Source organism: Ptychodera flava, chromosome 6 (assembly GCF_041260155.1).
Source record: "Ptychodera flava strain L36383 chromosome 6, AS_Pfla_20210202, whole genome shotgun sequence".
NCBI classification, from domain to species: Eukaryota; Metazoa; Hemichordata; class Enteropneusta; family Ptychoderidae; genus Ptychodera; species Ptychodera flava.
The window spans coordinates 42,203,913-42,230,607 of record NC_091933.1 but is presented as its reverse complement, the minus strand read 5'-3'; the positions used below and the strand labels follow the sequence as shown (position 1 = coordinate 42,230,607).

General features: G+C 39.2%; 1 protein-coding gene across 1 annotated transcript; it reads right to left on the bottom strand.

The window, feature by feature from the left end:
* Positions 1 to 780: 780 nt before the first annotated feature.
* Positions 781 to 24,211, bottom strand: LOC139135838 (transforming growth factor beta-1-induced transcript 1 protein-like). The gene is made up of 6 exons (XM_070703582.1): positions 23,943 to 24,211; positions 18,339 to 18,375; positions 17,652 to 17,835; positions 16,916 to 17,036; positions 14,402 to 14,529; positions 781 to 2,391 (listed from the first exon to the last, which is right to left on the bottom strand). The coding sequence occupies exons 2-6, from the start codon at positions 18,371 to 18,373 to the stop codon at positions 2,314 to 2,316; spliced, it is 546 nt and encodes a 181-aa protein (XP_070559683.1). The 5' UTR covers positions 18,374 to 18,375; positions 23,943 to 24,211; the 3' UTR covers positions 781 to 2,313.
* Positions 24,212 to 26,695: the final 2,484 nt, after the last annotated feature.

Sequence of the window (26,695 nt, the reverse complement as noted above, 5' to 3'; positions counted from 1 at the left end):
ATCATTCTACGTCATTGGAAAGGTTTTATTACGGAGGCCAACTGTCGTATATGTAGCACGTACTCAAATGAACTCAAACGCTTCGTCTTAACATGCTTAATGCAAAATCGAGATGATGTCTACATCTGATTTTTATGACATCGTCGAAGAAATGGCAAAAAATGAGTAAAATCAAAATCTACAGAAAAGGAGAGTCACAAAATGCTTTTGACAAGTTCATTCTTGTTTTAAAAAATATGTCCTCTGTTTTCCTACCGGTAAAGCTCAAATGGAAATATACGACAAGCTAGCCAGTCTGATGGTAGCCGGCGAAATGTAAAGGTTTAAAGGTTTGGTATCCTTAAGCGGTGTGTTGGATTTTAGTCAGATGTATCGTTACATCTACCAGTAAATAAACTTTGTAATTTGCCCGAAAGCAAGAGTGTGTGGCTTTATTGTATTGAGTATATGACTTTATTGTATCGCATTGAGTATTGTTTTTCAAAGGGATGACATGAGACCTCAGACGTGTATCTAACGTGACACATCATATCCGAACGTTTTACTGAGTAACATGTCAATGTGGCCGTAGAGGGCGACAAAGGACGAGGATGACAAGCCGACGCAGGACTATCAGCAATTTTTACTCTTTCCTACTTTTATCTGTATAATTGATTACCAAGGTTTGTCCTTGCGAGCATTTTTCTTTAAATTTGAAATTTTTCTTTTCAGAACTATAATTATTTCTCGACATATTTTTTATTTTACTTTTAATATAAATTACAGATTGAACAGCTGGAAGACATAAAATATCACGGTTTTATTTTTCCAAAAAGGTATCGAAAAGATATTGATTTATTACATCTTGAATAATTATATAATTATCTTACAATATTTAAATTTTTTCCTCCGAAAACCGCCAGTCGCTGCTTGTAGAGAATGCCTACTAAGAGAAACAATGAGGATGTAGCAATATGATTCTGTAAAGATAAAATAAACATCATGAGGGCGTCCTCTCCTAAACGTTTCTATTTAAATGGTATCATAATATGATTTCTCTAAAGGAATAGGTCAGCCTGTCACCGTAAGCACAGCACCTCAATGTACATGTAGATTAAAAGATAAGTCGATTGCGAGGGCGCTCTTACCACAGGCTACCCAGACAGAATAAAATAAGCTTGTCATTGAGTTTTTCTCACTGTTTTCTCTATCAGTTCCTCTCCTTTTCTTCATCACAGTCCCTCTATGGATATAGGGACTGTGTCTTCATGCTCTGAATGATCGGAGTAAATAAAATAAACGGTTATATAATCTAACCTAGCCTCTTATAAACCCTTTATTCATTTTACACCCATTACAAGGACGTTTATCTCTCATATACACATCTTGTAATTAATTAGTCAACACAACTAATTATGCTAATCCGTGGACTTATCAAGAGTTGGTCAACATTGCAAAGATAGAGATGTAAATGAAAAAGTAACCTTTCCTATCTTTCGCGATGTTGACCAACCCGTAAAATCCCTGATAAGTCCACGGATTAGCATAATTAGTTGTGTTGACTAATTAATTACAAGATGTGTATATGAGAGATAAACGTCCTTGTAATGGGGTGTAAAATGAATAAAGGGTTAAGAGGCTAGGTTAGATTATATAACCGTTTATTTTATTTACTCCGATCAGTCAGAGCATGAAGACACAGTCCCTATATCCATAGAGGGACTGTGATGAAGAAAAGGAGAGGAACTGATAGAGAAAACAGTGAGAAAAACTCAATAATGAGCTTATTAATACTGTCTGGGTAGCCTGTGCTCTTACTTACGAAGGAATGTGAGCGCGCCTCAAGCGCCTGACTTCAAAAGTAGCATCTCGTTGAAGCCTAGAAAAACTACTGAGTTGCTATCAAAACTACATTAATATAAAGTGCTATACCATAACTTTTGTCAAATTATGCCCTTATTTGATCGATTATCACCCAAAGTCACCATTGCACAAGGGTATTTCAGTATTCTGACAGGTGACTAAATAGCTTGATCGTGAAAATACCATAAGAAATGTGCTCGTCACCGCAGTCCCTTAGTCTTACCACACATGTAATGTTGATGGTCTGTAGTTCCACGAAGATTGCGAAAGGATATGGAAAATTGAAATTTCATAAAGATTAGTTGACAGTTACATTTTTGAAATATTTTTGTGAAAGGGACTTCGAAAAAGGGTAAACTTTCATCACAAATTTTTTTCCATAGAAACCTTGGATAAATGTCATATTTGACAAATACTGCAAAGTTAGTCGTTGACTGATGTTCGCCGTTTGGGGACTCCAGTGTGTGACACTTATTTCATGCATTTCTCGCAGTATGGTTTGTCGTCTTTCTTGTAAAAAGAGCCTGCTTCCAATGGCATTTTACATCCCTACAAACAAAAAAGGGAAGTTAGAATACGAGAGGGGGTAAAGACTGAATGTTTAGCAAGAAAAACAAATACTCATAGAATCTATCTATCAATCAATCTATCTATCTATCTATCTATCTATCTATCTATCTATCTATCTATCTATCTATCTATCTATCTATCTATCTACCTGTCTGTCTGTCTGTCTGTCTGTCTGTCTGTCTGTCTATCTATCTATCTATCTATCTATCTATCTATCTATCTATCTATCTATCTATCTATCTATCGTACACACACAAACACACACACACACACACACACACACACACACACACACACATATCAATGCTGGGCCGGATCTGTCAAGCCCGATGACATGTTTAAAAAAATACCGCAATTATACGGTGTCGCTCGAATTTGATCAGAATTGGTATATACCAGTATGGGTTACCAATGATCAACAATAAATGTTGATTCTATCTGTTCAGTGGAGGAGAATTATACGTTGATGTTATGGCAATGATTTCTGAACAGTACAACCAGAAAAACAACAAGAAATATTTAAACAAGAAAAACAAGAATGACATAAGTAATTAAGATCTAACTTTAGGTACTGGAGGTCAACTTTAGCAAAATGCATAGCAGAAACAAGCCCCTCTTAGTTTAGTATAAACGATCTTCCCCCATCTACTGTCTATGGTTGCAGCTGGTCTGTCAATATGTAATAGTTCATAAACAATGACAGGAAATGAGTCAAGATCAGTGGAGTTGGCCTGTTTCTCACTGGCATGCCTCCTGCACTTTTGCAGGATTTCACTTTTTCTCACCTCATTTGCACATTTTTGTGACTGATGTGTTCATTTGAACAAATTCACATCTCAACCTCTGCATCTACCTGTACACCAAATACTGAGATGGTAGCTTTGGCGGTATAGGAGCCTTTGTGTGTGACGGACATACATCCGCACATACCCACAAATATACAGACATACAGACATGCAAATCAGATGCAAATGAACTGATTCAGCTTATACGATATCCTCACATTGGTACACCAAATGTGAGCTAAAAATACCGTCAAGGACAGTGTGCTCACATTCGGTTTGAATTGGTCCATTCGAGAAATATTTAAACCAGGAAAAACAAGAATGACAAACGCAAATAAGGTCTCCAACTTTGGTACTGGAGGTCACCTTTAGGAACATGCATATCAACTTCTATAGCAATGGGACAAGCAGATCCTATTTACATAAGCAAATGTCAACAACAAAAAGTAGACAGAGAAGGTTTGATAAGAAGAAAAGGTGGGAGTTGGTCTAAAATGTACAAGGGATCTGGTAAAAAAGTAATGCTACCTCATCAATCTTCTAGACCCTACCCCCTCCTGAATATCAAATCACAGAGGAACATGGACAGAGTGGCAACGGGTATTGTTTAAGGCGTGAAGCGGTTACGTAACCCATCCATGTTCGCCTCGCCTAAGGTTGCTCTCGCCTCTCTTTTCCGAAAGGTGCCGACCATGCATCCTTCGGTAATTTTCGGATTTTCGCCAATTGTTAAGCGAAAGTATGTTCGGCAAAGTTTGTGTTGTTGTTGTCGTGTGGTGCTGAGCGGAATCGACGTGCTGGCGAAAACGGGAGTGTTTTGAGCTTCAGGAAAGTGAGTTTTACCGTTTTAAAAATTCCTCTCATATTTTTATGAATATATAATGAGTGTGTTTGAACCAAATTTGAAAGTCTTTTATCGATACACTCTGGTTTTACTCAATGGTTTACGGTCAGTCATACCGTCTTTTACACGTGCGTCAAGGAAGGACATGTTTATGAAACTGCTGGCGTGTTATGTTTTGATTGGCGTGAAGCAGTGTTTCTGGCCTGAGAGCTCACAAAGTAACTATGGTTGCTACGCGACTGGCAGTACGATGCCATCTCGTCGTATTTTTCGCATAATCTCGTGTAATTATCAACCACAAACAAAGCCTCCAAAAAGTTTAACACCTTTGAAGCTCATTTTAATATGAAAAGCCAATAGTCTACCGAGACGACCATGGAACAAAAGGCATGCAAGCGTTGCGACTCTGACTATGTTTCTCTGTGATCAAATGTACCACCCCTTGGTATTACATAATGCCAGATGACAGGAAACGTCTTTACAACCTTGGGGAGTTTTTAATTATTGCGATGAGTGTTATCATTCCAATGTAAACAGCACTTAAGTTAGTTACAGATAGTGAAATGCCTTCCACTGTGGGATGTGATTACAACATCTGGAATTATCCTGGATCCAAATTTCTCATCAGTTCTTGTATGTCTTACATAGAAAAGTTGCAAAAATTGGTCCGCAATGAAAAAATTCACTTCAGCTTTGTTTTCTGGATCAAATTGATACCAAATATGACAAAATTATGTTCACAGCCTTCGAAACTGTCTCATGACATATCCTTGGTTGGTGTAAGTCATTTAAGGTCACAAACTGAGAAAATTACCTAAAATATACAAATTTTGGGGTTTCCCAACACTTTGAGCAGAAAATTTATATAATAACATCCCTCAGGGCTTTATACCGAATTACAAAGCTATCAGACAAGTAATTTTGAGAACAAATTTTCTTGACCAAAAATGACAATATTGTCTTAAAACTTACAAATTTGTATATTTCAGGACAATTTCCACATATCTAACTATTGTCATCTCTGTACGTCTGTGTACCAAATATAAAAGCTGTCTGTCTAGGGGTTTTAAAAAGAAAATACTATTTAAGATTTTTTGAACCAAATTGACAAAATTGCTACAAAATAGTAACTTTCCCAATTTTGTCATAATTTCAACAAATTAGAAGAGTAACACCCTCGCAAAAATCAAACCAAAATTTGAGAGCGATTGGGCTGGCGGATTCAGTGAAGAAGAATTTTTACTGAAAATGAGAAAAATCACCAAAAAATTCAGCAAAAATACAAAATTAAGGATATCTTCACAATATTCATAAAACTGTATAAGGTTCACCTAAGGTACCTGCACACAAATTTTCAAATAAATCAAAACAGCGGTTCTTGAGATATTAATTCTTCACCATTTTCACATTTTGTAAGCACATTTGCATAATTTTGGCTATGCAGACTGTATCAACACACCAAATACCAAGCTGAAATGTGCATCGGTTTGCGTGTTTTTGATGTTGACGGACATACAGTACGTACGTACATACATACATACATACATACATACATACATATGTGACCAAGATTTTTGATAAAATGTAAAGTATAGTTTCTTTTGCATTGTAGTTATCAGCAACACGCATTCTCTTTGTGATGCATATCAAAAACTGTTACGTCATTGAAAGGCGCCCTCGCGAGGCAGAGAGGTGACATCGGTCTCTTTGCTAACATGGCTGCCTTGAGTAGGTTGGTAACTTTCTGTCACTGTTTACAATCGCTCATAAAAATGTGTAATCTTTGACATCCGAGTCTATTACTGAGATGGAATTGATATTTAGTGTCTAGAGAACTCTCAACTGTAATATTTATGAAGGATGTTTAGGATTTCGTGAATTTTGAGCATTTCTTTTGAGTGGATGGATTTGTTATTGATAGTCACATGTTGCATTGTAGTGCTATGGCCGAGCTATTGTTTGTCATATTTGTCATTGCTGCCGTCAGCTATTTGAACTTTCTCAGCTTTAAGCCTTGAACACATTGATGCTCAGTAACCTAAGTAATATCCTCTGCTTTCCAGAATTTCTGTAAACAGTTTTGACAAGTTGGAAACAGTTCATTTTGTTAGCGTCAGCACAGTTACTGTGAAACATGCCGCAATATGATTCTGTTTGCCGTGATATGCGTTTTTGAACAGAGACTGTAAGTTTTGCTTGAAGTTAGAATGATATTTTTGATGCATATTTTGTCAACTTGTGTAAATAAGTATTGTAATTCTCTCTTTGCTAACATGGCTGCCTTGAGTAGGTATTGCCATGGACAGATGGAGCCGCTGACTGAATAGCAATAAAGGCATTAAAGTTGCAGTGTTTAACCATGTCTGCGAGTAAGTCAGTGTATGAAAGTGACACCCTAGAGGGTTTGGATTAAAACTACACAACGCAATGCTAGACAACATCGACGAACACAACCGAACCGACGGAAGGGGTCACATTTGGTGCCGAGACCAGGATGTCCTTGTATTGTTATTGGTTAGTGGAATTATCTGCTCATGGATGAGATGGTTTGGTCATTACCGCAGTCAAGTTCATTCTCTTGAAGACGGACATCTCCGAAGAAGCGATTCACGTTTTTTTGCTATGGATAATTTATGTAAGAATGTTCCAAAATTGAGTTTGTTGATTCGAAAGTTTTGAAATAGAAGTTGGTTGTAAACTTTGAACAGATTGAGTGAATTTGAGAATTGTAATACTTAAATACAAAAGACAAGTTTTCATTTTCATGATTCAAAATCTGTTCCATTATTCACGAGTTTTTGTTTTGTTAGAGTGAATTTAATTTTCTTTCCTGTAAATTTCATTTGCTACACCACTGGTTGGTTGTCCAGTATAACTTTTCAAGACTCAAGTTTGATTTTGCAATCTGTTTATAACATCTGCTGTGCATTTTGTCGTATTAAGGCTGTACTATCCTACGTGTATATTAAGGCTACACTGGCTCATATATTGTCTTAAGGTTGAAGTGTCTCTTACACAATTGAATTGATAACATCTGCTGTACATTTTGTTGTATTAAGGCTGTAATATCGTACTCTGTATATTAAGGCTATACTGGCTATTATATTGTCTTAAGGTTGAAGTGTCTATAATACAATTGAAAGATTGTTCTGTACACCTGATTTCATTCAGGTTGAGTTTTTATTGTAGATTTTCACAATTTTCAAAAATATTTGAAGTGTTTATTGACAGAACATTGACAAAATGCAGTATACACCAGGTCCTGGTGATGATTTGTTAACTTTTGATTTAGTTGGGCCAGATTCCAGTATTACTCCACCAAGTAATAATCAGTCCACATTACCACCACCTAGTCAACATGTTCCTCATATGCCTTATTATGATCAATTCCTATGTTAGCTCAGCCACCTTTTATACCATCTGAAATATTGGCTTGCCCAGTGCAACATCAACACAATACAGGCCTATAACAAATAACATGACAGGTGGAAATGTGTATGCTAGTCAACAACCAAATGTAGGTGTACAACCAGGCCAAAGGGAGATTAATTACTGCCCTCCACATTTGCAACCTCCTTTACAGTCACGCGCACAGACTATTCCCACATACAATCAACAGATACAACCATATCCACAGACTCAGCCATGCCCTGAATACAGAATAACATCCTCTCATCTCAAGTACGTGGTGTACCAATCTTCAGTGGTAGTCCAGATGGCAAAGTTTTGGTGGAAGATTGGATTAGAGATATTCAGTACTTGTTTGAAGCTGGGCCAATGCCAGAGTCTTTGAAGTTTTCCACGGTTATTCGACATTTAAGTGGTGAAGCTAGGAAGTTGGTCCTCAACTTGCCACCTGGTGAACAAACAGTACAGCGAGCATTTGATGAACTACGTGCTGAATATGGTGATGGTTTATGGTCAGTAGATCCTATGGGAAATTTCTATGAACGAGTACAGCGCCCTGATGAATCTCCTCGCTCATTTGCAATTGCTCTAGAAGATATACTCAGGAAAGTTGAAAGTAAGCTCAACAATGGTAGACCATTACCAGACCGAGACTACAAACTTACTCATCAGTTGATGAAAGGTCTGCGTGATCAAGAGATATATCAGCGATTAGCACCTATGAGAGTACGTGAGATGACATTTGGTCACCTGCGAAATGAACTCGATTCATTTCGATAGAGGAAAGGATCAGTTTTAAAAAACTTGGTAAAACGGCAAGCACAGCCTCATATAACAAAGGATAATAGTGCATCTGTTAAACAAAAGGCAGGTGATAGTGCATCCAAAGGTAGTCAGCAGTTGTCAGAGGTAACCAAATTGTTACAAACAATTGCCATGAATCAAGAGGAGCAAAATAAAGAATCTTAGAGCTGGAAGGAAAAGTGACCGTCAAGAAGAGTAGTAAAGAGTATGTCTGCCATCGCTGTGGTCATCCAGGACATAAAGCAAGAGGCTGCCATTCTAAGCCACTACCTGATTAGTCAAAGAAAGGAGACAAGTCTTTAAAAGGATAAAGCCTGTGAAAGCGGGACATCACAGGTGGAAGTCATCGCAGTCCCAAACACATAATAAAGATTGATTCATCTTCTGGCCAACAGAGTGAAGTGGTGAAACAGTTTGTAGGACCACTGAGTGAAACTGAAGTAGAGGTTAATGGTGTTACATGTAAGGCACTTATTGATACTGGATCTCAGGTGACTACAGTAACAGAATCCTTCTACACAACGCATCCTCAACTTGCAAGCCAGACACCTGAATCTACTGATGTTTTGATAGAAGGGGCTGCAGGTCATGATGTTCCTCATGGTGGTGTGATTCGCCTGGACTTGACATTCCTTGGAAGAACGTACACACAGGTGCCAGCATTTGTTGTTCCCGATACAGAGTATCGTCTAGATGTACCATTGCTTGTTGGAACTAATGTAATCCGTACAAGTCAGAATGATTTGAGAGCCCTTCATGGTCACTGTTTTCACAGCAAGGTCAAAAGAGCCTCAGATGTATGGTATACTGCTTACAGAGAACTCGGCAAGTGTGAACTTGGTGGGAGGACAGGTAGAATTGGTCAAGCCAAGTACTGTGGTCGTCGTCCTATGGTAATTCAACCAGGGGAAGAAACTCACATTCCATGTCGTGCTCCAAGAGGTCCAGCTGGAGTGCCCTACACAGCTCTTATTGAAGGGCCACAATCAAAGCATTTGCCAAATGGAATTTCTGTTGGTAAAGTTTTAAATGATGTTCAAGATGGGCGTACCAAAGTAAGAGTGTTCAACTATTTGACCAGACCAGTAACTATTTGGCCAAAAACATATCTGGCTGAAGTACATGCAGTGATTGATGAAGAAGAGTTTCCAGTCTCTAGTTTTCAACCTGATGAGAAGAATGGGAATGTTCAGTCTTCTTCAACTCCTGATGGAAGAGGAAGAGGAAGAAAGAAAAACAGAATGAGACAGATTCATAAACGGGAACATGCTCCACTTAAAGTCCAACCATCTACTCAGTGTCACAACATCATCAAGGATGAGAAACAAAGTAAATATTCTCTCCCAGATTTGACTGATTCTGCAGTTGAAAATCAAGAACAACTACACAAGTTGGAAGTCTTGCTTGAGAAGAACTCTGACATATTTTCAAAGCACTCACTGGACTATGGACGAACAGTAACAGTTAGACATGAAATACCATTAATTGATAGCCAACCCTTCCGTCTACCTCCACGTCGGATTCCTCCTGCTCAGTACCAAGAGGTTAGGAAACACATTGAAGATATGGCAGCCGCTGATGTTATTAGACCGAGCAAAAGTCCATATGCTAGTCCCATTGTTGTCGTTAGGAAAAGAGATGGTACTCCTAGAATATGTATAGACTATAGACAATTGAATCTGCGTTCTATCCGTGATGCTTACCCTCTACCCCGCATTGATGATGCTCTAGAATCATTGGGAGGTGCCAAGTATTTCTCAACATTGGATCTCACTGCTGGCTATTGGCAAGTAGAAGTTGAGGAGCGAGATAAACCCAAGACAGCATTCACCACGCCTATGGGATTGTACGAGGCAAACAGAATGCCATTTGGTCTACAAAACGCCCCGGCTACATTCCAGAGATTAATGATGTCATGCCTTGGTGATCAGCATTTCTCCACTGTATTGATATATTTGGATGACATCATAATCTTTTCAAGGACTTTCGATGAGCATCTTGATAGAATGCAGCTAGTGTTTGATCGACTACGAGAGCATGGTCTAAAGTTAAAGCCACAGAAATGCCATCTGCTAAAGAAGGAAGTACATTACCTTGGCCATGTGGTGTCTGCAGATGGTATCAGTACAGATCCTGAAAAGACAAGAGCGGTGAAGGACTGGCCTCGACCAAGTAACAGGAAAGATCTACTGAAGTACCTTGGATTTACGGGCTACTATAGAAGATTTATTGAAAGTTACAGTAAGATTGCTGCACCGTTGTTTAAACTCACCTCTGGAGATCCTAGTAGACGTTGGAAAGGAAATGGTCTAAAGAAAGATGTGCCACCGTTTATCTGGAGTGAAGCATGTGAGGACGCATTCCAATGTTTGAAGCAGAAACTCCTTTCAGCACCCATCCTTGGCTATCCAGATTTTACCAAACCATTCACATTGCAGACTGACGCATCGTCTCAGGGATTGGGAGCGGTTTTGGTTCAACAACAAGATGGAAGAGATAGAGTCATCGCTTATTGTAGTCGTGGCTTACGACCACCAGAAACCAGATATCCAGCACACAAATTGGAATTTCTCTGTTTAAAGTGGGCTGTAACAGACAAACTGAGAGATTATCTGTATGGAAATCAGTTCACTGTGCTTACAGACAATAACCCTCTGGTATATGTGATGTCGTCTGCCAAGTTAGAAGCCACTTGTCAACGCTGGGTTTCCCAGCTTGCTATGTTTGATTTTGACATTAAATATCGACCAGGCAGAAGCAATGCCAACGCAGATGCATTGTCAAGGATACCTAAACAAGATGTTGCCCAGACTCTGAGGCAGTATGTAATGTATCAAAGTGCACAGATGAAGGAAATCCCATGACAGAGAATGAAGATTGTATAAAAACTGTTCCTTCGTATTCAGACACACTGCAAGGTATGACATTACAGGATTTGAGATTTTGTCAACAGCAGGATTCTTCAATATTTGAGGTTATCCAAGCCAGACGCTCGTCTAGGAAACCAGGAAGACGACAAATGAAAGATTTCAGTGCAGAAACTAGGTTGTTAGTACATCAGTGGGAAAAGTTGGTTACTCGAGATGGTGTTCTTTATAGGAAGATTCATCCACCCAAGGGAACCAAAACATTTCAGCTCGTTTTGCCACTCAAATATAGACAAGATGTCTTCCAGAAACTTCATTGTGAAATGGGTCATTTGGGATTCGATAAAACTTTGGATCTCATACGTGCACGTTTTTATTGGCCTAAGATGTACATGCAAGTGAAAACTTGGTGTGACCAGTGTGAAAGATGTTGTCTCAGAAAAGCTGATGTCAAGACCGTGCGAGCACCCTTAGTTAGTGTCACTACATCAGAGCCATTGGAACTAGTGTGCATAGACTTTTTGACCTTGGAACCTTCAAAAGGAGGTGTTGAAAACGTGCTAGTTGTTACTGATCATTTTTCGAGATATGCCCAGGCTTATCCTACATTAAACCAGAAAGCGACAACAGTTGCAAAAGTTCTGTGGAAAACTTCATGTGTCAGTATGGTTTTCCTCTCAGATTGCATTCAGACCAAGGAAGGAATTTTGAAAGTGCTCTCATAAAGGAACTCTGTCAGATTACTAATACGATCAAGTCCCACACTACACCATACCACCCTGAAGGCAATGGATTATCTGAAAGGTTCAACCAGACATTACTCAATATGTTAGGAACATTGGATCCATCGCAGAAACGTGATTGGAAAGAGCATCTGGATGCTTTAACTCACGCATATAACTGTACGCGTCACGAATCTACAGGCTTTGCACCTTTTTATTTGATGTTCGGAAGAAATCCTCGTCTTCCAGTCGATGTCATCTTTAATATATCATCTGAGACAAAGGACCACTTGGATTACAGTGAATATACCCAAGCTCTTCGTGAAAGGTTACAGACTGCATATCGAGAAGCTTGTGACCAGGCAAATAAAGCCAGATCGAAACAGAAACACCAGTATGATAAGAAAGCAAAGGCGGACATTCTTTCAGGTGGTGATCGTGTATTGGTGAAACTAAAAGAAGTTGGTAAACACAAGATTGGAGACCGCTGGGAAAAGACCCCTTATCTTGTTGTAGAGAAGAGGCCAGATCTTCCTGTTTACGTGGTTAAGAGTGAGTCAGGAGGTACAGAACGTGTTTTACACCGGAACATGTTGAAGCAGTGTTCATTCCTTCCTGTTGAAAGTGAGGAGACTACAGAAACAAGAGACTTTAAGAGTGATCCTGTTATGAAGCCTGTTGAGAGAGATGAAACTGAAATCATGGACTGTAAAGAAGGTGATGCCCTAGAGTTCATTGTTTCTACAAATGATATTCCCGAAGTGCTGCATCCAGTTGTAGTCCAGCAGGAGGATGGTGCTGTTTCTGGAATGCCGGTAGTTCAGTTACCACCTGTACAACATCAGAAACCAGTGTCAACTAATATCCCAGAAAGCGATACAGCATTGCCTCAGCAAATCACACAAGCTTCTAGTTCATCGACACAGTCTAGTTATGGTGTTCCTGTAGATGGTACTGTTTCCACACACACTCCCAGAACACACATAACACATGATCACATAATGCCAACACATCCCTCAGAAATTTCATCACTAGATTCCAGTGGGTTCACCCATCCTATTTCCGTCACTTCTGATAATTTGCAAAGTGAGTATGATGTAACTGAAAAATCTATTGAAATACCAACTCGTAGATACCCATTGAGAAAACGTAAACCTCCAGAGAGATATGGATTTCTTATGTCTTTAATGAGTGAAGTAGCAACAGCAGTTTGATGTTTTCGTAAACCTTTGTATTGGTTTGAAAATTGCTGAAAATGACGGGCCGTCATTTTTCAAACCGGGGGAGTATGTGACCAAGATTTTTGATAAAATGTAAAGTATAGTTTCTTTTGCATTGTAGTTATCAGCAACACGCATTCTCTTTGTGATGCATATCAAAAACTGTTACGTCATTGAAAGGCGCCCTCGCGAGGCAGAGAGGTGACATCGGTCTCTTTGCTAACATGGCTGCCTTGAGTAGGTTGGTAACTTTCTGTCACTGTTTACAATCGCTCATAAAAATGTGTAATCTTTGACATCCGAGTCTATTACTGAGATGGAATTGATATTTAGTGTCTAGAGAACTCTCAACTGTAATATTTATGAAGGATGTTTAGGATTTCGTGAATTTTGAGCATTTCTTTTGAGTGGATGGATTTGTTATTGATAGTCACATGTTGCATTGTAGTGCTATGGCCGAGCTATTGTTTGTCATATTTGTCATTGCTGCCGTCAGCTATTTGAACTTTCTCAGCTTTAAGCCTTGAACACATTGATGCTCAGTAACCTAAGTAATATCCTCTGCTTTCCCAGAATTTCTGTAAACAGTTTTGACAAGTTTGGAAACAGTTCATTTTGTTAGCGTCAGCACAGTTACTGTGAAACATGCCGCAATATGATTCTGTTTGCCGTGATATGCGTTTTTGAACAGAGACTGTAAGTTTTGCTTGAAGTTAGAATGATATTTTTGATGCATATTTTGTCAACTTGTGTAAATAAGTATTGTAATTCTCTCTTTGCTAACATGGCTGCCTTGAGTAGGTACTGCCATGGACAGATGGAGCCGCTGACTGAATAGCAATAAAGGCATTAAAGTTGCAGTGTTTAACCATGTCTGCGAGTAAGTCAGTGTATGAAAGTGACACCCTAGAGGGTTTGGATTAAAACTACACAACGCAATGCTAGACAACATCGACGAACACAACCGAACCGACGGAAGGGGTCACACATACATACATACATACATACATACATACATACATACATACATACATACATACATACATACATACATACATACATACAGACGCCATCGACTTCAGCTTATACGATAAACTCACATTGGTATAACCAAATGTGAGCTAAAAATCATTGCCGGCCCATCTTCTCCCCAAGGGGTACGGTCACGTTTCGTGAAGTATTGAAACTCTCTGGTTCTGATAACTTTCGAAATTTGACAAGAAATAGCACACAGACATTGCGTATACACGGTGCACTGAATAGATCTCAGAGGGAAATGGTGGTGCAGTGGTTAACTTGTGAGGCATACTTCTACACAAATCTGTAAATCTAACCCTACCTTACACACAAAGCAACCAGGATGCCAAGTATGTCCCATCGCTTCGACCCATGAAGTTTGAATCTTGTCCTTACAACCCTTGCACTTCTCAGGCTTTTTCTTTCCTCCCAAGAATTTCTTCTCATAGTCTGACCACAGGACCAAGAAAATCATAGATATGTCAGTGTCCGTTTAACTCTGTACTCTTCCGATCAAAGTACATACGAGTCTCCCTAATCCGTGCCATCCACATCTTATAATTCCCCGCCTTCGAGGGATAGTGACTTTTACATTGCCACGCTCAGAAGTTATTTGCAAACAACACGATTGGAACTAATTTAGGATAATTGGATGGTGAAGTAATGTCGATTAAATCTGCAAATGTAAGTTCATCTGCTTTTCACTTTTTAATGAGTAATTTGTAAAATTGCAACATTCAGCTATAGGGCATCTAACACTTTTGAGAAATTTGAAAAATATGAAGATCCGATTATCCCAAATTAATTTCAATCGTGTTTAACGTCACCGGCTCGACATCACATGAATACAATATGCATTTCAAGCAGGATGCCTACTATAGTACTAATACTAAAGAGCTCCTATAAGGCCGATTTTACATGTCAGGTAAAACAAGGAAATACCGATTTCTATCTACTGTATTTGTCTCAAGCAATTCTGCAGCACACGTAGACCATGAAACATGCACGCTGTTACTTCCCGTAAGCCGCGTTTGAAGCTTAAAGCGCAGTGGTCGTCGCGCTGCGCATCCTCCTGAGGGGGTCCCCCTCTGTTGTAAACAAATCCAAGAACGCCGCACATGTTACGGGTTGATTGTAATGTTTGCGATATTGCGGCTTGTTAAAATGGCGGCTGATCTGTCACATGTATACCAACTAACCAAATGTAACACGCGATAAAAGGTCAATTAATCTCAGTTAAATATCTGCTGAATATTGAACAATAATTGCACGCTGGATTGAGATCACATTTGCTCATGATTTTCTTGAATCAGTTGAATGGGGCTCGGCTACTGTTATCGCTCGAGCCATAGAGCTAGACGTACGCATGTACGCATGTATACGCCAACAGACTATCAACGACCGGGCTCTAGTTTTCGACATCGCTAGCAAGGGCGAGAGCTTTCATTTCAAGAGGTCCGACAGGAGTACAAAGACAACAACCCAAACTACAGAAATCTACAGCTCGCAGAGCAATGCCCGCTGCAGCAAGAAGCATCTCTGCATCTGTTCCGTTCCGTGGTCTGTATGAACGTCCGTGTCAAACCGGGTTTATGGCGCGCTTCACTCGGCTGTGGAGAATCCAACTCAACTACAAAGTTTACCCCGTTTTGGGGTGCAAACGAGAATTCCGAGTACAGGAATCAAGTCAAGCGAAGGACCTTTCATAGGTCTTCTTGTTATGTGGGGGTTATCTCACTTGAAAAAAGAATTCAGACCTACCCGGCAATCAGGAGGTACAACAACGACGTTTGCCCATCACCGGTAGGCCTACACCAGCTAGCGGTTGGATCACTGCCATGACCGTGCACAGGGCCGGGGCACAGGATCTCTCGATACGTCTATGCACGGTGTAGCCGTGCAATTTTCCTGCCAAATGCCGCGAAAACCCGCTCGTTTTGTCTATTGTTTCCTGTCATTTTACTATTTCTTACCACGTAATACTAGGAGAAGTAAGACATGGTGATCAACAGTTGGTTGTGGGCCAAGTCGTCGCGGGCCGGTACGTTGTGGGACCGGATTCTCTATATCCGTGTACGTCAACGCGGTGACCGTCTCCCAACAACATCTCCCGTGTCCTGCTCTGGCTTGCCGATCATGGTCTTGAGTGTAACTTTTGTGTTAGGCATTGTGCTTGTTGCAGGTCTACATATATAGGCACTGTTGATCATTTTAGTTATGTATTTTCACTGTACTGTACATAGCATTGTGTACAACCAACGTGATCGCGCGCGATCAAACCTTTTTGTTCACTGTGTCTGCATGCAGTAAACTCAGCGACATAATGTGCTGAGTGTAGTGTCCCAATGTTCGTAGCTCTACACGAGTTTATAGATAGAAATACACCACTGAAGTTCGTTTTCGATCTTAATATTTTACTATTGCATGATGTTTAGTCTTACAAAGGCCTTAACAGAGTGGGGGACTGCTCGCATCTCACTCCTATTGAAGTTGAGAAGACTTATGTTTACAAAAATTTATGTTTATCAACAAAAAAATCACGCACGCGCAGCGCGACGACCACTGCGCTTTAATATCTGGTGCATCAATTGTTTTCTTTATCTGTTGCATTTGTTGATTAGGTGAGGTAAACTTTGTCGAACATCGCTCCAGTATGTTTCAGTGCGTATAGCTACAATAATTTTATAATTGTAGCCCACGGCCGGCGTACGGCCCATGGGCTACAATTATTGCAGCTACAGTGTGTAGAACTGTTCAAGTAACTTTTTTAATGTCCGTTTGAGGATCAAAGGACATTTCATTGTCACGAAAAAACCAAGATTCTACTCCTTCTCACCTTTTTTGCAGTATGGCTTGCCATCATTAACACTGAAACTTCCGTCTTTGAATGGCTTCTTGCACTCCGTGCAGACGAAACACTTGGGATGCCATTTAGCATCCAGAGCGGATACAATCTCCTGATATGTGAGAGAGAGAGAGAGAGAGAGAGAGAGAGAGAGAGAGAGAGAGAGAGAGAGAGAGATTAAAGGGTGGATGTACAACAGGGCGCAGACAACTAGTTCAGAAGAAATTTGAGAGAAACTGAAGTTGAGCTAGCACCGTTGGACAGATGTGACGGATGTGAATCATTAACCAGATAACTACGGTACTGTTAATTTTTTTTGAATGCAAAGTAGAATTTGTTTACAAATAGTGACTTTGATGGTAGATATGTTTACCATCAACACTAAGCGTCATGTCTACATAACTGTAGATAAGTAAAGCAAACGAAAAACACACCAAGAATGTCTTAAATAACAAAGTGATATAACATGTTCATAGTGCGGAAATGAGTTCAAGGCGATTCCTTTACCACCAAGTCTCACCGACCCGACAATATACTGTAAATTCAATTGAAACATGATTTTAATCTCCTTTACTCAATATTACACAACTTTGCTGGGGTTGTCTTGTCACTGTTAATGTTTTTTGAAAATCACTGTTATCTTATCACCGGTCATCTATATGTGTGCGATTTCGCCCTCTATGGTTGACATGCCACGCTTTACCACGGAATTTTGACGGATACTAACCCCTACAACTGGGTCCTTGCACTTTGCACACTTTGCTGCCTCAAGTTTCTTGTAGTCTTTGTCGCACAATGGTGTTCCATCTTTTCCTTGGAAGAACGTCTTGCCCCTCAGTTGGTCGTTGCACTTTCCACACACAAAGCATTCAGGGTGCCATTTCTGTTCCAGGGCAGTAATGACAGTGCCACTGAGAAGAAACAGACAGTGGTCGTGCTAGGTGAAAAGCAATAACTAAACCAATATATGTGCAACTGATAAAATGAAAGACGAAAGTTTGCCTTCTAACATCCATTATGCAATTGATTTCATCGGAAACTTTTAATTCGTTGGTCTTTCCTTCACACCTTTGTTCCATGATACCTGTTGCAATGTCTAAGATGACGGGGACAAAATCGATGAGAAAAATAACGATAGCAACTGCCTTCAAAAGTTCAATATGATATAATTAGTATGATATGGCTAAACTTGTAATGGCCATTTAATGCTGTACGACATAATAATGCTATTGATGATGGTAATGACGACTGCCATGACAATGGCGATGACGATTATCATGATATTATGATGATAATTCGACGACAACAACAATAAAGAAGAAGATGATGATGATGATGATTCTTTGTGTTACTTTGAGGATGACGATTATGCAATGTTATTTACTGCCTCTCGAAAGACAATACTTTTACTCACGAAATATCCTTTTTGCACTTGTAGCAAGATGACATATCTGTCAGAGGAAACAATAAAAAAGACAGATCAGAAACACAATGACTGAAATGCCCAGGGTAGATAAAACATCCGCCCCTCTGATTTTTGAAGCCCACGCCCATTCAAGAGGTCAACTCTGTGCAAGTCTGGGCATCACACCATCTAGTTTCCCGGCAACGAGAAGTAGATGTGATATATTACCACCAGATGCTGACAATCATTATTGGTGTAAGGCGAAATTCTAATTTGCATACGATGTCACATGATCAATCAAAGTCGTTGTGACTGTTACCTGTACATGACATAGTATTGCCGACGTTTAAGGATAAAGCTGTCTTACCGATTCTCTCAATTTTTTCAATTCTGTACTTTTTTCATGCATCTTTGACACTATTGATAACACGAACGTAAACTATCAAGTTTGCATGGTGGTGTGGATTTGTGACGGACTGCAGCAAAGTCGATGTTTTGCTTCAAATACGTTCCTACACCATCGACAACTGTTTCAAAAGACCATCTTAATTAAAATAGGAATTGCTACATAGAGATTTTGCAAATTGCTCTTCTTTAATATACGTAACAAAAGAATTGTCTTTTTATTTTGTATCTTGTTTCAAGTGAGAAATTAGTACACAGTGACTCGTACCTTGGGTCGACCCTTGCAACGTCCAGTTAGCGTTGTAAAATGACTACGCATAAACACATTTCAGTTCTCTCATGGCTACCAGCATTTTTTTTAGCTGGTAATGCAAATAAAATATTTGACCTTGTCCCGCCTACGCTAACGTGAAGTGTTTACCTACTGCTATGGTAATTGGAGCTGTATTTTCATGAGAAGTTAAGAACCCGGGAAGTCATAAGTTTGGGAATCGCTATCAAACCTCGTGTCACGAATATTACCCCTGCCTGATAGTTTGGACAACCCGTACGTGCAATGATGCTCGTTCTATTTTACACTTCAGCCAACTTATTTTGCGATATGAATATAAAGTTATATACTTCAAATGATCAGAATTTAAGGAAAAATTGATTATGTTTTACATAATTCTTCAGCTGAACCCTTACTGCGAATGTTATAGGTTTTAAGTTATTCTTTCGTTAAAAGCGTAGAACGTCGAACTAATAAACGGTAAGTTTTCGCAGGTTTTGTTGAAAACAGGACACACTTGCGATCACTGGAATAATTTCTTACTAATCCGATGTGAGCCGTGTGATGTACAAGCTTTAAAAAGGGATTACTGACTGTATGAAATGTAACTAGCTTGAAATTACTCTATTAAAGGCGATGATCTGTACTCAAATCAGACACCTATGTACTGAGCGCGCAAGCATTACTTTAGGGTGTAACATCTTCTGAAATGGATCAGTTCTATGGCTTTAATTAAAAATAGCGCCAATGGCACTTATCACAACTGGCACATTGTGAAACTACTCTATCTCTGGGTACACCTGTACATGAAATACTGAATGGGTAGGTGCTGCGGGTTTGGAGTTTGTCAGTAAATGCACACAGAAAACAAAGTCCCGAAGTAGCGAATTCCAGCCATTTTCAAACCACACTGTTTGTCAGTGGGGTAAGCAATATTCGCAAAAATCACATTTCCAGGCTAATAGACTATGTTTTACGAAATCACACGTCCTTATTACAAAATAAAAAGATCTTTGTCTTTAAATCAATGCGCCAGTAAACAGGTCCAGCAGCTAGTTATGTCATCAAGTCTGTAATGTTAAGGGTCATAACAAATGTGAGAAATCTAAAACATTAAATATGTTGTTTTTTATCAATTTTATTACCAAAAGCACATGAAAATCTCTGATACTTTGAATCAGCCATCCTGCATATTTGTAACATTCATCAAAACCTCATTTCTGTTCCACAACTCATTAAATAGTCCACAATGCAGGATTAGTGTACATTCCAAAACTACATATATGAAAGACCCCTAAAATCAATTAGTTAAAGGGGGTTAGAAATTTCCCAAAGCTATCTAACCGCTGCTCCATTTGGCTCCATTTTTCGGAATCGGAACCTTGGAATTAGTCTGAATATCTCTACCAAATATCAATGCAGTCTGTTCAGCAGTAATGACCTATGGTCATTATGTTAAAAAATACCGCCAATGGCGCTTGCACATAATGACCACCTAGTATTATCGGCATTTATCAACAACCACACTCACTGTGAATTAGACAGACCACGAAGTCAATGAGCAACATATAGCTGACAGACTATTTTTCAAATTGCGATTTTAAGCTCATTTTTATGAGAAAAGAGATATGTGGGTATATGTATATATGTATATGGAGAAAAATCAGAAGACATATTTGTAAATTGTTTGTTAAGTGACAATCATATATGCATCTCTTGAAATTTTGTGGTTATAAGGTATAACAGTAGTGTAAGAATAATGAGGTATGAATAAGTTAGTAAAGCTAAGTTGACAGTAATTAAGATTACAAAATTATACACTAAGCTGGGGAAATCTGATTGAAATAAATGTTGAAAAGTAGCAAACTCATGGTCATCTTTTGTCTAATACCTTGTGTAAGTTCATGAACTTTACATAAATCTTGCTATAGATTTGTTGCTAATGGGCAATAACTGTGTTTCAGATCATTTGAGAGCAATCTATCCATGACAAGTTTAAATTGTAATATACTTCTATTTAAAGGAGAGAAACTTCTCAAATAATTTTTTCCCTGTAATTTGCTGTGAGAACACATGGGCAGATGCTCAGGACTCTATGCTGGTGCTGCCTTGATAACTAACCTACAACTTGTAACGTCATTGTCTAACCTGTTCACCCCAATTTCCTGTAGACAGGTCCACACTCTCCATTGATAACAATGGGTTTGGGCCATACCATTGTAGTGAAAGACTGTAACATGTGAGGTTGTGGATACTTAATCTCTGGAATGTCAAAGTCTGTATATTGACTCAAGGATGTTTACTTAACAAATGCCTAGGGTCATCTCAAAAGTGAGAATCTAAACTATGAAATATGTTTTTTTTAATGCTTTTGATGCCCAAAAGACCATAGAAATCTCTAATACTTCGAATCAGCCATCCTGCATATTTCTAACATTCATCAAAACCTCATTTCTGTTCAACAACTCATAAAACAGTCCACAATGCAGGATTGGTGTACATTCCAAAACTACATATATGAAAGACCCCTAAAATCAATTAGATAAAAAGGGGGGTTAGAAATTTCCCAAAACTATCTAACCAGCGCTCCGTTTGGCTCCATTTTTCGGAATTGGAACCTTGGAACCAGTCTATGTATCAGTATCAAATATTAAGGCAGTCTGTTCAGCAGTTTTTGACTTTTTGTCGTTTACGGAAATGGACGACATCAAACACCGGTTGAAACCACCTCTATATCACAACTTCCAGTTGTGATAAAAACATGTTCAGGTCAAGTATATGGACAGAGCAAACAGTTCGTAATAACTTAACGTTACCGCAAATCAAGCTGACAACGCTGGAATGTTCAAATATTGCGAGCCTTTCTCAATAGTAACAGTATGCCAGCCATTTTGAAAGGCGGTATATTTATTACCACACCGTACCACGTTTTGAAGTGCGCAAAATCTAAAATCCGAGTGAAATTATTTTCTAGTTGTGGAAATGCTGCAGCTGGTCTTAAGAACTAGCGTTAATTACACTTGAAACGCATATCATAGATATGTCTAATCTCCGACAACTACCTTGTATGAATACAAAACAAGGAATTCGAACAGGAATAGGAAGTATATTTATTGTCCCATCAATTTGTCGACAAATATAATTCAGCTATTTTAGGGCGATAGACATTTTCTGGAAACATCATGAACGGCCATTCACAGATATTCTGCAGATTTTGCATTAAATCGCATAGAACTGTTTCTCATTCAGAATTGTCGTAACACTTAGCGAATCATAGGGACTTGCAAATATCAAAATTGAACTCTGGTTACTACGCATATCTTGAACGTTTCTTCCAATGCAATCAGCTGAATCAGTCGGCAGTTTGTTCTTATTTCACGCGATGAACGGCATTGCATGAAATAGTAGTTGGACGCAACACGACAGATTTCTAGAATCCGCTTTTGAAGCAGCAACAGTATGTTTACAACGGATTTTAAGTCTGCAAAGTTTTAGATTGAAAGGTCGACCTTCCTCACAAATTGTGGAAGTTGGTTTAAATATCACAGGTTTCATTGTGCTCTCATTGAATAGATTACTTCCCATTCCTGAGATCACTCATGCGCCCATTTAACATTTTTAACGACATTAATGCCCTTTCGAGAACCTTTTCTCAAATACATACTGCAATTATGTTCGCGTTACGGACATATATCAATACATTTCAAACCAACATTTCAACGTGTGTAGTACATTGATACACAGATATATAGGTACATAGATAGATACTGACAGATACATAGATAAATAAACTTATTCATGTGTGCATATGTATTGTCAACTTTATTTATTTAGATCTACATTACAAGTTCAAGTCCAACAACTAGCAGTGCTTTGATGCTCTCCATATTTATATAAAAAAAACTAGGAAAAGTGTGGGTACAAAAGTTTTCAGGCCAAATATTATTTTAAATTGCTTTCACCGGCGTGTTTACCTTCCTGATTAAGCAGTTTTAAAGCTAAAATGCATCTTCAAAAAGGATAAGAGTTTGACCTATAGACACGGCACTGGACTGTTAAAAAGGGCTGGGCTGTCACTTATCACCATATTCGGTGGATGTTAAAAACCCCACCCAAAATGAGGTGGAAAAATACTGCACCCAGTACAGGGCAAACAAGTGAGTGAACTTTGCCATGATGCAGTGGTATTTCAAGGATGTGAAGTGCGACTTTATTGCTACAAGGAGGCATTGACGTTCGTTGATTTACAGCATCGCTTTGTCCCTCATCCAATGTTTTCCTTCGTAACCCTGGGCAACAGGTGGTTTGATATAAGATACAACATTTCGTTGTTTACGATATGACCTACTGTATATGCATGGCCACTACATGTTTGAGCTTCCCCTGCCATTTACAGATAGTATCTTATCTTACATCTTTGTGTAAAGGTCTCTAAATATTTTCAACGGAATGTACAGACCAGTCAGCTCAACAGAGTATACCTTGTAAACTCTCGCGTGTAGTCTCTAACGTATGAGCCATCTGTTGCTAATGGTGCAACCATTTACTCTACATCACAAATATATAAGTGATAGCACGGTATTGTGTTAGCACGACGTGATGGTGTTCGCGACTTGTCATCCATGAGAGGTTCGTCAGACACACCTTTATGAGCGCATCAACACATGAAGTGTGTCAGGTGACGTGTGTTTGGAACCGTCATAATCGGTTATGTTTCTTCGTTCAATCAATCACAACCAATCCCTAAGACTACAGATTATGCGTCAGAACTACGAGCATACACCATTGTAACACAGTTGGGCATAAATTACAAATCCAAAGCTTGTTATTTAATATTTACCTTGCCTAGCAAACAGTTATCACAAGCAGTGTATAACGCCCGGACATACGACCTCGGGATGTCTGGCTAGCGTCAGTGGCTAATTTTCAAAACTTACCTGCTATTGGCTTGAATGTTCTAGCAACAAGGAGAATAAATGCTGGCACAAGTACTACTGCAAGTGTACGTCACGACGATGGTTCGAGCGGATATCGGTGTGAGTCCCAAACTTAACACGCTGGAGGTATACAGGTGCGTCGACAAACTTTGGTGAGGAGTGCAAAATGCAAAAAATCACCGCCCTAAACCGCCCAAACGCAAAGGGATCTATAGGCGTACGGAATGGTCTGGATATGGTGTCTGTGGTGTAGTGTGCAAAAATTACTTGTGGTCAAGTATGTCACTGGGATTACAGAGAGAAGTTACACTGTGCTCAAATATATCTATCCGGTCTAACCAAAGGCTCAGCCAACGTTTTTTGTGAATTTTTGTTTTGCGGATGATCTGACCTCCATGGAGTGCCATGCATTGAATTTTAAGTTAGTAAGTGCCACCGAGACAGATATTCGGACTCTCAAGATTTTAGAATACTTTTTCGGTCTACTATTTGTTGCGGCTCATTTTGATGAAGCTCATGGAGTAAGTAGAATTTTCACTGAATTTTGTGAAAATCGAAAATTCATTTTCCCCCATAGAGTTAACAGAGGGATAGCAGCCATTTTTAATTTCAAGAGTTGGGAAGTTTGTTTCTCCAGTACCAAATTTTGCACGGTGACCCCCGACTTTTATTCTTGATTTCGTAAAGTAATACATGTCATTTAAAGTTTCCTGACGACAAGTTTGAACAAAAGTTCTCAAGTCTTTCAATTTCGAGGCGCGTGCTAGCTTAAAAGTAGAATATGTCATGAATCTCAAACACATGTAGAGGTGAACACATTGTATCAGTATAAATCCAACATGGAATTTCAGTGTTACGACCCTAGAAAGTCACGCAGTATAAATGTTTTGATGCAAAGAGTAAGGGGTGAAATACCGGTCAAAGCGTATGGCCCATGACGGTTTGAAGAGACTCGGGTGCATAAGCCTCCAACATAAACCGTCATTTTAGTTACTAATAGAAGGATTAGACTTAACTAAACTATATTTCTTGATATTGCTCTTTGTATTCTCTTCCTTAAAATTCTGCGTCTTCCCTTTTTGGTGTGGGGGCATTATTCATATGACAAATCGGTTGTAACTTCGATGATAACGACAAATTAAAAAACAACAACAAATAACTATAGATCTATTTTACAAGGACATTAAATGTTTATTATAGAAAAATAGTAATTAATATCTCAACATGTACACAACAAACAGTCTATTGTTTCTGACTGTTGACCGTTGCGGGCAAGTAATGTAATCGGATGTTAATAACGTACAATGTGTAGTAGACCAGCTGAGTTGTCAGCCTCAGTACAACGCGGTCGACGCACCGTGGAAAGATGCGACATACGATTGTTGTTTTTGGTTGAATTCATTTCACCCTACTGACACAGACGAACAGTTCACGAAAGGATGTGAAAGTTCGACTTTACAGAATTGATAGCTGATTGCCCTTTCTCGTCACTGCACATCCTGGACTCGCTGTAGGCAAGCTTGACACACTGCAAAATCACCTTTTATCGTTGAAACTTCTTTATTTTGCTCCAACGTTGAGTACTCGATAGAAAACGTGTGAAAACGCGGAAATTGAAATTTTAGTGGAACTAGACAATGTTGAAAACATATGACGACAAGATTAGGAAGGTTATGCAGAGGTCATGAGGCTGGTGACACTACGCTGGTGACATATGTATGTGACTTGATGTTTAATGCATGGACAGGGAAGTACCGTCGCATGCAAGTAGACACTGCTTACAGTTGAACATACACAGTAGAAGGGAAAGGTGAGGTTTTGGCTAGGTACAACATCGATGAAAATTTATGAGCACGTTTGACGAGTAGTGACACGTTAATGCTGCCAATCGCACCTCACAACAGAACTAGAACACACTGGCTGGAAGCTAAAGGATGTGCCTTAAACTCATTCTTTGACGTTTAATTAAACTACTTTTTTCGTTCACACTGTCTGTTCAGAAACCGTTCCTCTGTACGTAGATCGTTTGCTAGACTTCATTTTGACACGATGCCTTATTTAGATGGCCAGTGTCGGCCAAGCTTAAGGTCACTGACAATTGTCGCAATTTCAATTAAACTTTCATCAATTTGAAGTAAATTTAAAAGCACCCCATCCGTCTCAACGATGAGGTGCGATAATTTCTGTCACACTATCAAAAGTTTCATTTCACGAGAAAGTATTTAACTTTTCAAAACAGAACACACGGGCTGGCGGAAGGTCTCCGTGTTTAAAATGCACGCTTCCCTCACCCATTTCGTATTTTGTTGACTTATATGTGCTCGATACCCCTGTTTTATCGCAATCGGAACCCAACACTGGTTCGAGTCGATGATGAAAGTTTCATGTCCTCTTAATGCAAGTTGATTCTGCAATCGACTGGAAGATGTATGAAGACTGCAGTTAATATAGCAAGCCACCGTATTATACTGTGGCACTGCAACGCTGCAGTAAATAGCGTATTAGAATTGATCCTCTGTTCACGCTACTGTGCTGACCTTGCAAGCCAATGGTCTGCTGTTTGGTATTTTAATTCTTCTCAAGTCACATGAGCGTAAAGGAGGTCAGGGTAGCTTTAGCCGGGTCCGGAATTTTAACCCTCGAGGGCCTTTCTGCAAACACGCCAAAAAATGAGACAAACAACCCCTGTCACCAAAACCCATAAAAATTCCATATTCTTAAATACCTGACACGAGAAATTTAACCTTTTTCGT